This window comes from Mus pahari, chromosome 13 (genome assembly GCF_900095145.1).
Source record: "Mus pahari chromosome 13, PAHARI_EIJ_v1.1, whole genome shotgun sequence".
NCBI lineage: Eukaryota > Metazoa > Chordata > Mammalia > Rodentia > Muridae > Mus > Mus pahari.
Window position 1 is genome coordinate 88,650,421 of NC_034602.1, and position 15,533 is coordinate 88,665,953.

General features: G+C 46.5%; 1 protein-coding gene across 1 annotated transcript in view; it reads right to left on the bottom strand.

Moving 5' to 3' along the window:
- Scd5 (stearoyl-CoA desaturase 5) overlaps positions 1-15,533 on the bottom strand; it is a 126,194-nt gene that overhangs the window by 22,255 nt on the left and 88,406 nt on the right. The window contains 1 exon segment of the mRNA XM_021210338.1: positions 11,789-12,005. Coding sequence (XP_021065997.1) covers positions 11,789-12,005 — 217 coding nt within the window.

Consider the following 15,533-nt stretch of genomic DNA (forward strand, 5'->3'; position numbering starts at 1 on the left):
ACATACACATACACACACATACCATACACACAGACACATACCATGCACACACACACTATGCACACACACCATGTGTGCACATACATAACATGTGCACACACACACACCATGTGCACACACACACACACACACACACATTCTCCCAAAGCTCCAGTAGGAAAGTACCTCCTACACTCACAGAGAGACAAAAGGTGACATTTTTGACTTGGAACTGTCTTAAAGGTCAAAACAAGCTGTTGAATTGTCTGGCACACTGACTTCTGCTCAAATTTTGAACCACTAAGGGGAAGCTTTTGTACCAAGGCTGTAACCTGGGCGTTGAATCACCGCTGTCCTGCACCCAGGTAATTCAGCCATTTCTCTAAAATGTTTGAACTCTCCTTTGAAAGAGCAAGTGCTGAATAGCAGTAGGAAAGGAAGTTTAACCTCTTCCACCCACTTTCAACAGAAAGGAATAATGAGACACAGGACACACTTTGGTTGGTTTTTATTAAGTCTTTGGAGTTGAGATGTTCAGAATTTTCATCTTTGACAAATGGATCTGGGTGCAGGAGAAATAAAGAGACAGAACCACTTTATTATTCTCTGTGAGCTCTTTGTGGAGCCCGGAGAAGATACAGTGGCTGAAGTAGGTGGAGGTGGGGGAGTCTGGATGCAGGGCTGGAAACCAAAGACAGCCTGCCTGCCTCAGAGGGGACATGAGACTAAGGAGAAAAAACAGTTTCTGAACTCATAGGGATATTCAGGAAGGTTAACTCAAAGCAAAATGGTGAAGTGAGGAGAGACTCTTGGGGGGGGGGGATCAGAGATCTCCATCTGACAAAAGTCTACTGAGGGAGGAGCTGGAAAGGCAGAAAGCATCATGACCCAGAAAGCACTGGGACATTAAGGGGAAAGGCCCCATGCAGAGAAGGCCGCAAAAGGAGGAGTCACTGACTGGCGGGGGACACAAACAAGCAAGTTGCAGAGGAGACAAGCGGACAAACAGATTTTCTGCAGGGATAGAACTGTGAGAGAGCCCAAACAAAGAAAAGGGAAGAGAAGCTTGGGCAGCAGTGGGCTGACACCGCCTCTGGCATCCCAGATCCAAGTTGAGACGCTCTAGAGAGAAAAACCAAATGGTTCCCCAAATGTTGCTCTCTCGCCTGCTGTTCAGTCCCCGGGCTCTTCAGCAGTGTCTGGGATACAGTGAGTGCTTGGTATGTTAGTGTATAATGAGCTTCGCAAGGGACATGTGAGGGAAGCATTGTGAGGATAAAAAATGCCACGCGGTGCTTGGTATCCATTATTAAACTGTAGGTTCACAGAAGGGACGTCAAAGAACCAGGTTCTGCTATAACTGAGCCAAATTTGGATTCCCTGAGGCAGGAACAGCCCAAGACCCAAATGAAACAGCCAGTGTGCAAAGCCAAGGGTGGCTGAGGGGCACGAGGCTTTAGGAGATGGTCATGGTTTAGCATCTCCTGTCTTCACATCTCCCCCTGAGTCTCAAGCACACACTTAGGTGTCTGAGTCATTATTTGAGCCTCCTTTGGAGAGTATTTCTACAGTTGCCATAAAATACAAATAACACACCAAAATCTCAAATATGTCCAGCCTTTCAAAACCGCTGATGTCTGAATAAGAACTAGTCTATCAGCCTAACTATTGCTAGGGAAAGACCCATGGTAGATGGACTGAGAACATGCAGAATCGAGATCAAAGGCAGCAGAATTGGCCTTGAAAGGAGGGCCGATGCTTATGCATCTCCAGACGATTCATCCTCCCTGTAGAAATCCCCAAAGTGGAAGGCAACTCAGGTCAGCTAGGGAAGTAAGGATGGGTTGGTGCTGATGGTAGACTGTTCTGCCTTGGGTATACCATGCTCAGAAGCACGGGGATGTACTCGGTGTGTAGGGAAATGTGAAGTTTCAAAGTGAAAAGCCGAACAGGCTAAAAATCCAGCAATTCTTCCTCATGAGAGAAATAAGGTCCAGGGCCAACTGCTACCAAACACTGGGAAGACACTCAGCAGCGATTCCCAATCCCTGGTTCGCAACCATTGCAAAACACATATTTCCAGTGTTCTTAGGAACTGAGACACCACTCAGTAGCAAAATTACAGTTATATGGTAGCAATGAAAATAAGTGTATGATTAGAGTTTTTTAGACCACTGAGAATATGTCTTCTGACGGTCCTCTACAAGTTCCGGTGCTGATACAGGAGAACCGTGACTCTCCTGATGAGTTTCTGTGAGATAGAGGGACACATATGTGGGAGCTGACACTCCCAAGTGACCTAGTCACAAGTCACCCTGATGCTCTGTGACAATCTACTTGTACGCAGAAGAAGGTAGAGGGGGGCATTTTTCCCTTTCACTGAAAATAGATTGTCTTCTTATAGGACAAATCCTTGATTACAGCTCCCCCTCCCCCTCTGCTCCTCTCAGTTCCTCCCCCCTTCCCCTTCCAGATCTATTCACCTTCTCTCTCTCTCTCTCTCTCTCTCTCTCTCTCTCTCTCTCTCTCTCTCTCTCTCTCTCTCTCTCTCTCTCATTGAGAACAGGCTTCTAAGAGCTAACAACCAAACATGAGACAAAAACCATCACATGAAAGTTGGGCAAGGAAAACCAACAGTTGGAAAAGAGCCCAAGAGAAGGCACACGAATCAGAGACCCACTGGCCCCCACACTCAGGAGTCCCACAAAAACAATAAGCTGAAAGCTATACTACAAATGCAGAGGAGTTGGGCAGACCCTTGTTGGACCTGCACTTCCTGCTTCAGTCTCTATGGGGGAGCCATCTTTCAATACACCAGTCCATTCTGTTCTTTGACAATGTCCACCTTGAGGCAAAACTAGGGGCACGCTGGGGCTTTATCAGAGACTAGTTAGCAGAGGTGAAGGAAAGCGTCCAGCGGAAGCTAGATAGAGCTTCCTGTACGTGAGGGAGGACCGCCTAACTCTAGGTCATTCTATCTGCCTTGTTGGAAAGGAGGACCTAAAAAACAAGGACCACTTATGACATTCACAATCCAAGGGCGTGGTTACACTAAGACAAAGGCCTAGTCACGGAATTACAGAAGGCTCCCCTCTCCTCCCGGACTCCTCAGTTCCACACTACCAAGAGCCAGGCCTACATTCTACCTGTATGTAGGTCACGGCGTCTAGAGGGCAAGAGAAAAAGCGCCGGGCATTCTGAAAGCGAGCAGTGTGAAGAGGCAGGTCAAGCATCAGGAGCCGCAGCAGAGATGTCGGAGGGAATTTAAAGCAACCAAGTCAACGGCTCGATGCTCTGTTGCATAAAACAGGCATCGGGCAAGAACACAGGGCAAGTATACCTGGAAAGTCAGAAATCATGATCACGGCTTAAGGGCTCACAGACACTGGAAATGATAGCGTAGCAGGAAGGAAGATCTTTGATGGGCTTTCTAGTATTTGTAGACACAGCTGGGGAGAGAGTCTCCAAGAGCTATGAATCAACCGTACACGCTGTAACAAGCTGCAGGGGGGAGGAGAGCAACCGAAGAGAAGAAAGAGGCAGGAGAGCTATTTGAAACAGTGATGACAGAATTCCCAGGAAGCTCAGAGAATCCTAAGCAGGGTAGATGGGGGTGGGGAGAAGGCAGGCAGGCAGGCGGGAATAAATAATCCTATACACAGGCTGGCAGAAGAAATCAAAACTACAGAAAAATAAATACTGCAGCAAGCCAGAAGGCAAGAATAAAAACATCTTTACCTGTACAGGAGGGACGATAAAGACCTCACGGAGCAAACAAGAAGAGAGTAGACTGAAGTAATTACAGTTTTGAGCAGAAAACATTAACTAGAACTATCCTTGAAAAGTGAATATAATATATATATATATATATATATATATATATATATATATATATATACACACACACACACACACACACACACACACACACACACACATAATCTCAGGCAAAGAAAACTGAGGGTGTGAGTTGCATGTGCCTGCTTTTCACAGGACATGAAAAGAAGTCAGAAAGAGAGAGAGAGAGAAAGAGAGAGAGAGAGAGAGAGAGAGAGAGAGAGAGAGAGAGAGAGAGAACCATAGGGGTCAGAAACACGGTTTGCAAATGAAATGAAAAGCATTAGGGAAGGACTGACAACTATAAAAGAAACCCTGAATTTCTTGTCCTTCATTGGTCTAGCAGGATGTCTAAAGTCATAAGAGCAGAAGTATGTCTACTTGTGAATTCTCATCTCATGTGTCGCTATACAACTGTACGTTTATGTGTATGCAGAGCCCCTGCTTGTATGAGAGAAGTGACCAAGAGCCTTGACATTAGGGACAAGAGGGCAAGTCAAAGTTCTGACTAAATACGGAACATCGGGCGTGAGGTGACACAGAATTACTTCAAAGTGAACTCGGGTTACTTCTCCTTTATAAACTTTAGGGAAACCACTAAAATTTTTTTGTTTAAGTGTAACTGACCTGCTAATCAAAGAAAGAAAAGACACTGCAATAATAAAATATTAAAATCATAAAATATTAAAATCATAAAAGGAGAGCAGATACAGTGGTGTCTGCCTTTAGTCCCAGCATTCTGGAAGCTGAGGCAGTAGGATCATAAGCTCTGGGCCACCTGGGCCACAGCAAGGCCCTGTCTCAAGAGACAGACAGACAGACAGGCAGGCAGGCAGGCAGGCAGGCAGGCATGCTAGAGAGATGGCTCACCAGTTAAGAGTGCTTTCTGATCATGGTTCCTGGTACACACAGTAGGTGGCTTCACGACTGTCTGCAACAACAATTCCAGGGGGATTCAAGACCTCTGGCTTCTCTAGATTCTTGACTGTCTGCACACACACACACACACACCCCGTGTGAGGGAAACTACAAGACTCTGATGAGAGAAATCCAAGAGTTAGTTAAATAAATGAAGACTCCTCTCACTTCTATGCGTGTGAAGGTTCAGTATTAAGACAACCGGCTCTTCCTGGTTTGACCCAGGGTCACTGTAATTCTAACCAAAAGCCTCACTTGTCAAAATGATCCTATAGCTGGTCCATGGGAGAAAAACAGAATAGCCAACCCCACATTGAAGGAGAAGGACAAAGTGAAGGAGTAAAACTATCTGGCTCCAAGATGAACTGTATATCTACAGTAATCACGCTAGTACGGTACTGGGGGAACAGACTAACAGATCAATGGAACAGAATGTAGTCCAAAAATACACCCACAAAAATAGTCAGCTGAGTACAACAGAAGAGCTAAAGCAATAAAATAGAACACGTGCGCAGTCTTTTCTACAGAGTCCTACAGTAGCTAGACATATTCATATTAAAATCTGAATTTAGCCACAGACATGAAGATAAAATACAGAACAGTCAAAGTATTTGAAAACGGCAAAGGATTGAACCCAAATAACCTTGGATTTGATGGGTGAATTTTAGATGTAACCCCAAACATAATCTCAGAGAGAGAGAGAGAACTGATATTGTCCCTGATATGTCCTCCTCTACCAAAGACACTGGGGGAAATAGTTACAAAAGACTTACCTGATAAAGAACTGATTTTCAAAATATACAAAGAACTCTGAAAACCTAAGATTAAGAGTATAGGCAGAGGCTGGAGAGATGGCTCAGAGGCCAAGAGCTCTTGCAGGGAACTTGGGTTCAGTTCCCAGCACCCATATGGCAGCTCACAACTATCTGTAACTCCGGGATCGATGCCTCGTCTGGTTTCCACAGGCACTGCACACATGTGGTACACACACACACACACAGAGGCAATAAGACCAACAAAGCTAAAAGACCAACAAAGCTAAAAGACCAATAAGAATGAAGCAAAAAATAAGTACCTTTTAAAAGAAAAATACAGACCAGTAAAAAGGTGCCAACCATCTGCATACATCTCATTAAGAAAGGCTCACTGGTGGAGAATTAGCACATGGGAAGAGGCCATCAGGTAAAGGCATATCACATGATAGTGAGGTGCTACGCATCAGAGAGGCTCAGTCCGGAACTGTGACAATATCAGATGCTGGCGAGGATGTGGGACAGCAGAGGCTCTCACCCGCAGCCTGCAGGAGCATAGAATGATGATGCAGACACTCAGGAAGACTGCTTGGCAATTTTTTTTTCCTCAAACTAAATATTGCCTTACCGCATAACACAGCCATAGTGTTTCTTGGCATTTACTCAAATGGGTCTAAAACTTATGTTCACAGAAATACCCTACATGTGGATATTAATAATTTACTAATAATTGCCATCAAGATGTCCTTTGGTGAATAGCTAGGTAAACTGAGGCACACGCAGAGCAGTGTGTGAATCACTGTTTAAGTGCTAACACGCATTGAGCTGCCCAGTGGTGAGAGGATGTGAAGGAAATCTAAATGTACATTGCTCCCTCAAGGAAGGTGACCTGAAAAGATGGCGTCCCGTGGGAGTCCAGTGGTGTGACAGACTGAACTACAGAGGCATGAGATGCATGTTGGAGGTGCTGTGGGGATATGAGCGATGAGGGAGAGCACACAGGGCTGTTGGGGTAGTGAGATACTCTGATGATTCTGAATATGTGACCTTGTAATGTACATGTGACCAAACCCATAGAATACAACACCAAGACTAAGCCCTTATGTGAGCTATGGCTTCTGAGAGTGATGGTCAGTCTACATTTATCAGTTAGGGCAAGCATTCCATTGCTGAAAGATACTGATAACAGGGATGTTATGCATGTGTGGGGTAGGATTGTATGAGACCACCTTTGTGAATGTATGTGTGTGTATGTGTGTGTGTGTATATGTGTGTGTATGTGTGTATGTGTATATGTGTGTATGTGTGTATATGTGTGTATGTGTGCATATGTGTGTATATGTGTGTATATGTGTATATATATATATATGTGTGTGCATGTGCATTGTGTGTACATGTGTGTATGTGTGTACATGTGTGTATGTATGTGTGCATGTGCATTGTGTAGATGTGTATGTATATGTGTGTGCATGTGCATGTATGTATATGTGTATATGTATATATGTGTGTATGTGTGTGCACAAATGTATGATAGTGCATGTATGTGTATGCATATGTGTATATATGTGTGTGTGTGCATGTGTTTGTACGTTGTATGTGTGCATATGTGTGTGTGTGCATGTATGTGCATGAGTGCACCCATGCACTCTCCTGCAGAGGCTAGAGCAGGGCATCAAGTGTTTTCCTCTAGTGTTCTCTGTCTTGATGCCTGAGACAAAGTCTCACATTGAATTGGAAGCTGGACACTTTGGCAAAGTAGCCAGTAAGTTCCTAGGAGCCATCTGTCCCTGCTCCCCCTCCCCCAATGCTGCACCGCAGACATGTGCAGCCACACCTGGCTTTTCACATGGGTGCTGGAGATTTGAACTCATGTCCTCATGCTTGCAGAGTAGACACTCTCCCCCACTGAGCAATAATCTCATCCTTTAAACTGTTCTTTTTCTTTTCTCTTTAAATAATCTTTACAAAGAAAACAAATCAGGATCTTATTCAAGGGCACAATGTATTTGCCAGGAGCGTGTGTTTCCCCTTTCGCTTGAGGGTAGAGATGGTCGACAAGAGTAGAGTGGATAGGGCCTATGTGTTCTGAGAAAACTCAGGAGTGTGCTTCTTGACCTCCACCAAACAACTTCTGGTTGGAGCTCAGTAGACAGCATGGAACGTTAAGTCACAGAGAGCAAACGTCACATGGAACCACAGATGCCACATGGCAAATGCTGTTGAGCTGAAAGGAAAGGACCCAGGTTTTTCAGACCTGGTGCTGTGTCCTTTCTCGCCTCCTTGCAAACCTGTTTCTAAAATCAATCTCGCCCCTGCCCCCGCCCCTGCCCCACCCCTGCCCCCGCCCAGCCCGGTCCCTGCTCTCTATCAAGTCCAGAGCTCCAGGACTACAGTAATGTGTTGCCAGACTGCCTTTAATTGTAGGAGAAATAAACTCCCTTCTTATTTAAGCTAAACACACAGTCTAAATGGAAGGCCTATCTCAGCCTTATGCATGACTCACTTCTAGGGTAACCCCAACACTGGTAGCACTCCGGCCAAGAGGATAGGTGGAGCTCATAGTCGGCCCTGCATCACATCTAGCTCTGTCCTCTGCGTGTCTATCCAGCCTTGAGCAAGCATGCTACCACCAGACCACCCTTCACGCCTGACAGACACCATTGCAGGCTCTAGACTGGGCCCCAGACACCTGAGCTGGGAATTCTAAGCCCTTAGGAACCCAAGCATGTCACAGAAGCCCCAGAAGGTCCTTGTGGCCCTGCAGTCTGCTCAGACACAAGGTGTGCCTTCTGAGGTCCAAGTAGTCTCTCTGTGTCCCTCTTCCCCCACTGCTACCTGACTTTGTCACTCCCCGCTGGATGCCAGTCATGCTTGACTACTTGTTTTAGAGCCTTGGTACCTGGCCTTTTAGAGAGGATAATGACCCTACAGCCTGGGCTCTGATGCTTTCCTGATACTCTTAAGGATCCTGTCTTCCTCCATTAGGCAGGATGCTTGGCTTTGCTGGGCTGTTGTTTAGGATGGTTAAGCAGAGGTCTGGCTGTCACTGAACTGCAGACTCTGTGTTAGTAGACAGAAGCGGGTCCTTCGGGTCCTCTGTCTCAGTCACACCCGGGAACATCTCCAACAGGTCCTTAGCTGGATGGATCTCACACCCTGGGGGCAGTGAAAAGGGGGCAGAGACAGAATGTTCCATTGTGGGACAGGGACTACTGTCTCAGAGAACAGAACAGAAGCAGTTCAGCAGGGAAGCAGCTCTGTAAGGGACGTCCTCGGAAAGGCTCTGGACCATAGTCATTCCTGTGCCGGCCAGGAAGCCTGACACTCAGCCCTGGATAAGGAGAGCTGAGAGCTGATGCGACAGGGCCAGGTCCTCCCCTGTAGCTCACACACAATGACTTTGATTCCCGATTCCTGTAAGGAACCCGTCTAGTTCACATGGCCTGCCTGCCTGCCTGGCATGACTGGGAAAACCAGTTCCACGAACATGACAGAATTCAAACTTCAGCATGATGTTGGGGGTCTTGGATGTCCATTTAGTTCAGTGACTCTAAGGCTTATTTGGGATCATGGATCCCTGTGCTCTCTCAGGTGGCTAATTACTGGAAGACAAGAGTGCTTGCCCACAGTGTTTTTGTGTCTTTCAAACAGTCAGGCATGATGGAAAGAACACCGAGCAAATAATCAGAGCCTGGGGGACTTCAGGCTCCCGTTTGCTATTCATATCTACGTATTACTTTCCTCATAGGCTGCACTGTGTGTGCATGTTCCAATAGTCCATGATGGTGCCTTTGACAGCTTAAAAACCTTTCTGGCTTACGTGTCCTTATCCTGACCACTTCCAGCGCCTTCTGTGAGACCCTCAGTCACACCCACCCTTCCTCTCCCTTGCAGTGAGAGTTAGGAGCTGGTCCGCTGCTTTCTCGGAGCTTGCCCTGTATCACAGCTTCTTTCTCACTATCTGTAGGTTCCCTGCCCTTCTCTACATCTGGGGAGACAGAGGCTAATATTTAAGGCCATCCTCACAGCACTGGTTCCAGCAGAAGCTCAAGGAGTCCCCGTGCAAAGACGATCCGAGTGGGTGGTTCCTCATAGCTGGGCCCCTTTGGTGGTCACTGGTCCGGTGATGAAAGAGATGTTCCCAGATAATGATTCAAGGAACTTGACAAAATAGTCTTTGTTCTTCGGTTTACATTTAGAAATAGCCTTGGGACATGTGTACTGCCAGAACACACATAATGAATCATATTCCAACATTTTTAAGGGACAAGATGAGAGAGGGCTAAGAAATTCAGACTGCTATTATATCATCTCCATCTTGTTAATAAAACAGAAGGGCCTTTGCCTTCTCATCCAGGCTCTTGACATCAATCCGAGGGTTGATTGTCCCAAAGCATGACAAATTGTATAGTGACATCATTTATATCACAGAACTGGAAGTGACATACATATCTAACAGCATTGGTTAAATCAACTATGACACACTTGACTGAAGGATTGGCCCAAAGGCTTTGACAACAGTGTGTATAATATAATCTGAGGTTAACGGCAAGACATAAAATCACATGTGCATCATGACTGCCATCGCACTAAATGCATCAAATCTCTGTCTAAACATGAAGACAGTATGATATTAACAGCGGCAGTGTTTGTGTGTTAGGACTGCGGGTGATTCTGCTCCCCTATGATGATCTCTCTCTCTCTCTCTCTCTCTCTCTCTCTCTCTCTCTCTCTCTCTCTCTCTCTCCCTCCCTCCCTCTCTCCCTCTCTTCCCTCCCCATTTTCTTTCTTGGCAGTTTTTGATGGGTACATATGTCCCACAAAGCTGTATCTCCGGTCCCATGACTTTTAATATTTACTTGTATGGTAAAAACTCAAAATCAGAAAACCGCATCACTGCTAACAGAGAAAACACTGTGTTATTTTCTGCTCTAAGTCTTTAGCCTCGTGGCACTGGGCATGTTTACCCTGAAGAGCAGAGACAATGGAAGCAGAGAAGAAAACACATTTCTGCATCACAGCCAGCAGCTACCTGTAGATGACACCGTGACTTACGTGCACGGGCTCTGGCTATATGCCAGCCATACTTCTACTTGCAAGGTATCTTCCCAAAGCTGTGTGGAATATCGCTGCTACCCTATTTTTATGATGAAATGGAGACACTGGTGATCTGTTCACTGGTCAGTGGGAACATGGCTGGATGAGGGCAGTTTCCTCGGAGTAATTTTCCACCCCTCCCTCAGAAGGACAGTCTGCAGCACACTTCCTTTCATGCAAGGATTTTGGGGTTGGCCAAAGGCAAGCATCTATTCCCAGTTTCAGCCTGAACAGATTCTGGACTGAAAGGTCCCCAGCTGACTCCAGCCTGTCTGAGATGGTCTTGAATAGCCACAAAGTCCCCATTCTATTGCAAAGAAAGCCCTGAGCAAGATATGGCCCCCAAGGTTGTTCTTATCACACACAAATCCATTGCTTTAGGAACAACAAGCCTGTTTATAAATGCACTTGGAGTGTCCACCGTTGCAGACCCTGACTAATATGAATGTGGCATATGGAAGCATGAAGGTGCCTGGCTAGAAGGTGAAGGATGCTTTTCTCTTGCTGACCCCAGACTCCATGATAGGCAGCCTTTCTTCATGTGCTTGTTGAAACTTGTTTTGCCTTGCAAATGGCAGTCAACTAAACACACTTGGCTGACACATGGGTGCTTGGGGGAAAAAAAAAGATTTACTTATTCTTATTTATTTGAGTACACAGTCGCTATCTTCAGACACACCAGAAGAGGGCGCCAGCTCTCATTACAGATGGTTGTGAGCCACCATGTGGTTGCTGGGAATTGAACTCAGGACCTCTGGAAGAGCAGTCAGTGCTCTTACCCTCTGAGCCATCTCTCCAGCCCCCACATGGGTGCTTTGAGGTCGTCTTTACACGGTTACCCACCAATGCCACATTTCCATGGGGCAGTAAGAGTGCTGAGAGAGAATCAGCTGTGTTGGTGTCAAGCATGTCACTATAAGGCTGGGCCCCTCCTTCTGCCTTCTCAGGGAAGCTCAGGCAGGAGAGATGGGAAGCAGACAAATTTCATGCAATCAGCCAGGCAAGGCCAGTCAGAGGGAACAAAGCCAGGATTAATGGAAACCTGCCACATATGAAACTTCAAATTCAAAACAAACATGGTCAGGATTTGATTAATGGACAGCCAATCTCAGAATGAGCTCAGCTTGGGGGGACTGTGCTTGAGGTATGACTGCAGCCCTCTGCTTTGTCCCCTCTTCTGGTCCCTTTGATATCCATTCACTCGCTTTCTCTGGAACTGGACCATGGGGTCAGCAAACAGAGCAAACAGATCAGCGACATCAAGCTTCTTGCCCTTCTCAATGACATCTGGATGCTTGCGAACCAGCAGCCACCCAACGTGGGAGAAGAAGATGCCTCTACAGGTGTTATGGGGGTCCTCAAATGTCTCCGAGTGCTTGTGGTGGGTTTGATGGCCCTTGCCCCACTCCAAGACATCATTTTTATAGAGAGAAAACAGCCTGGGTGAATTATCATCACCAGGATGCCATTCCAGAAAGTTCCAGCCACTCCAACCTGTTCTCACTGCCCACTCCAGTTCTCTTGTCCCCACATTGTCCCCACACAGTCTCTGTTCTCCACATCCAACTCCTAAACATGGTCTGGGATAGTTTTTCACCAGAACAGGAGATCTTTTAGCAGGATGCAAGCTTGAGTTTGGGATATATTAAAAAGGTCAGTTCAGAGCCTTTGAAAAATTCCACCAGGCCCCAGAACATGAAGGCCCCTCCCCCTCCTGAAAGAAAGAGGTCATGGAGCATGTAGACACCCCTCCCCTCTGGACTGACCCTGCCAACCATCGGACACCTGCAAGGTAGTCTTGCTACCTCATTCCCTAAGGACCAATCAGTTTAAAAGTCATACTGTTCTGCCAACCACATTGTGCCTGGTGGCTGTCACTGTATTCTATCCCTGAAAACTGTATAAAAACTGGCCGAGCGGGATACCGGTGTGTAAAACCGCCCATCCTCTTTCCGATGGTTTTTGAGCCATGAGAATTCAGGACTTGGTGTTCTGATTCGGGATCTTCCGCCATGGATAGTGGCTTTGTCTGGCTAATGGGAAAGGCCTTAAGTGACTGTTCTTCTCCTTAACTGTTCACCCAAAGAAGGCTCGGGTGTTGGGAGTTACTGGGCTTACCAAGTGGTGCTAGAAGTCTACTTAACTCTCACCCAACACTGTCACAATGAAAAATTAAATCTGGGAGCTGGAGAGCTGGCTTCGTGGTTAAGAGCACTGTCTGCTCTTCCAGAGGTCCTGAGTTCATTTCCCAGCATCCACATGGTGGCTCACAACCATCTGTAATCTGATGCCCTTTTCTGGTGTGTCAGCGACAGGATGCTCATATACATTAAATAGAGAGAGAGAGAGAGAGAGAGAGAGAGAGAGAGAGAGAGAGAGAGAGGGAGAGAGAGAGAAGGAAACATTAAATCTGAGCCTACAGAGATGACTCAATGGTTGAAAGCCTTACTGGTCTTCCAGAGGATCTGAGTTCACTTCCCGACACCCACATCAAGTTGCTCACCTATAACTCTAACTCCAGGGAATCCAAAACCTCTGTTACACACACACACACACACACACACACACACACACACACACATACATGCACATCATTTTAAAAACCAGTAAAAATTAATTCTTAAAAAGAATTGAATCTACAAAGCTCTTGAGTAAAGGGAAGAAATGTATGCTTAGCTTTGAAAGTGACGGAGGAAAGAGAAGCCTGGGGTGAGAGGCAGAACTGTCTGAAAGTCAATGTTCTGCAAAAACTACAGCTGACTAGAACAGCAAAGAGGTCTTTAGGATTTTTGCCAGTGTGAAAATAAGGGTTTTGGAAAGAGTGAAAATATTTTATTACTTATAATCACACAATCGGGGGTTAGGAAAGACTTTCAAGTGCCAGTTGAGACTGTGGAAGCTGAAGGAGCAATTTTCTTTCTTTTTTCTTCGCTTATTGACACCATCTGAACACGGAAGGAAGAAGGTCATTGTGCTTCCTGTTCACATGAAGGCTTAGACTATATTCGCCCCAGTTCATCTCACTGGGAAACAGTTATGGAGCCAAGATGGCGTCTCCTCAGACCTAAGACACACCCCTTCCTCTTCAAGTGTAGGGAGTCATTTACAGGGAATGCTCATTCTTTTAAAAAGATTATAGCAGTTCTTATTAAAAAAAATTTTAAGGAGACCTGAGTGGAGCGTTCTGAAGGGCTAGGAACACAGTTCTCTCCCAATTAAGCCTAACACAAAAGCAAAACGAAACAAAACCAAAGGTGTGCCGCTGACAGGTCAGAACAATGGCTTTGGTTTTAAGTCCTCTCACCAGATGGCTTCCTTACAGTGGCTTTTGACTGTAACAATGGAATGAGGGAAAGATTTGGGCCCCATTCCAAAGCACAGAAGTGAGCCAAAAATACTTCAAGGGATAGCTTTGCTCTGGCTGTGTCTGTAACTGTAAAGCTGAGACTTAGTGAGAAAGGGGTTCAAAGACCAAACTGTGAGCCCACAATAGAACCGCAAAAAGAAATCGGGTCGCCTGTTGACCCACATGCCTCTCTCTTCCCTCTTAGCCTGCATTTATTTCTCTCTGACCTGGGAACGACAGGAAGCAGCTAGTGGAGGAGAGGAGAGCCTGCCTGTGGCCAGCGCCTGTGACTGGGTAAAGGTGTGCGCGCCTCTGGTGCGTTTGAGTGCAGCCAGTGTGTACCTTAGAGCCGGGCCAAAGGGAATGCTGGGGTGAACTAGAAGCCTGAGCAAACTGAACTTCAGAAAGTGGAGACGACAGAGAGAGAAGCCAGAGTCCTACGGTCGCCTCATGGACTTCCTCCTGCCATGTTCATATAGTGTTGTGTTTTATAAAAAGATACGGAGAGAAGGAATGTTGGCGAATGTGCAGCCGGGTGTGCGGAGGCCATGCTAAGGCATTCAGAATAGAGCTTATTCAGGGCATGGGGAGGGGAGCTGAGAGGGAGACAGGGGGAGAGAGAGAGAGAGAGAGAGAGAGAGAGAGAGAGAGAGAGAGAGAGAAGAGGAGTAGAGGTCAGCCATGAGCACATTGGGGGGGGGGAGGCAAATAGGGAAAGAGAGGACCAGGAGCGAGAGGACAAAGCAAGAGGGCAAGCAGCCCCTTTTATAGTGAGTCAGGCACACCTGGCTGTTGCCAGGTAACCGTGGGGCGGAGCCTAGACAAAATGCCAACATATAGTGCTGACTGTTCCAGTCTAAAACTATAGACGCCATTCCATCGTTTACATGTCATTGAGTAAGATAGGATGAGATAGGATAGGTGAGGGGAGAGGAGGGGATGGGGGAGGGGAGCAAGGGTGAAGGGAGGGGAGGGGAGAGGAGGACAGGACAGGACAGGACAGGACAGGACAGGACAGGGAGGCACAGAGTTGACCAGTTCCCACTGATGCCCTGGCTCCTGTGTATGGGTTTCCCATCTGTTCCTACCCTGGGTGTGTGGGGAGGGGTGGGGACACTCTGAAAGGAACATGCTGAATCAGTCACCATGCTGAAAGCCTAAATTTGTATACATTCTAAAATAACAAATTATTTTTAAAAAATTGCAATTTGGAGTTTATATTCAACAGTAGGTTCTGATAGGCCAGTCTTAATGCACATTACATCCACATCATAACCTCGACACCTTTATTGATCATTCCTAAGAAAGTCCTGAAGTGTTCAAGGACTGACCTTGGCTCTAAGAGACCAGGGAATAACTGTGGCAAAGGCGGGGAGTAGGGGTGGGGTGAGTGGGGCAGGAACAGGAAGTGAGAGGATCAAGAGGGCACACTGATGGCACAAGTTTTACCCACGAAGAGGCTGAGTCACAGTCCTACTTTATGATGATCAATAGAAGTGCAATGTAGGGTGCTGGAGAGATGGCTCAGTGGTTAAGAGCACTGACTGCTCTTCCAAAGGTCCTGAGTTCAAATCCCAGCAACCACATGGTGGCTCACAACCATC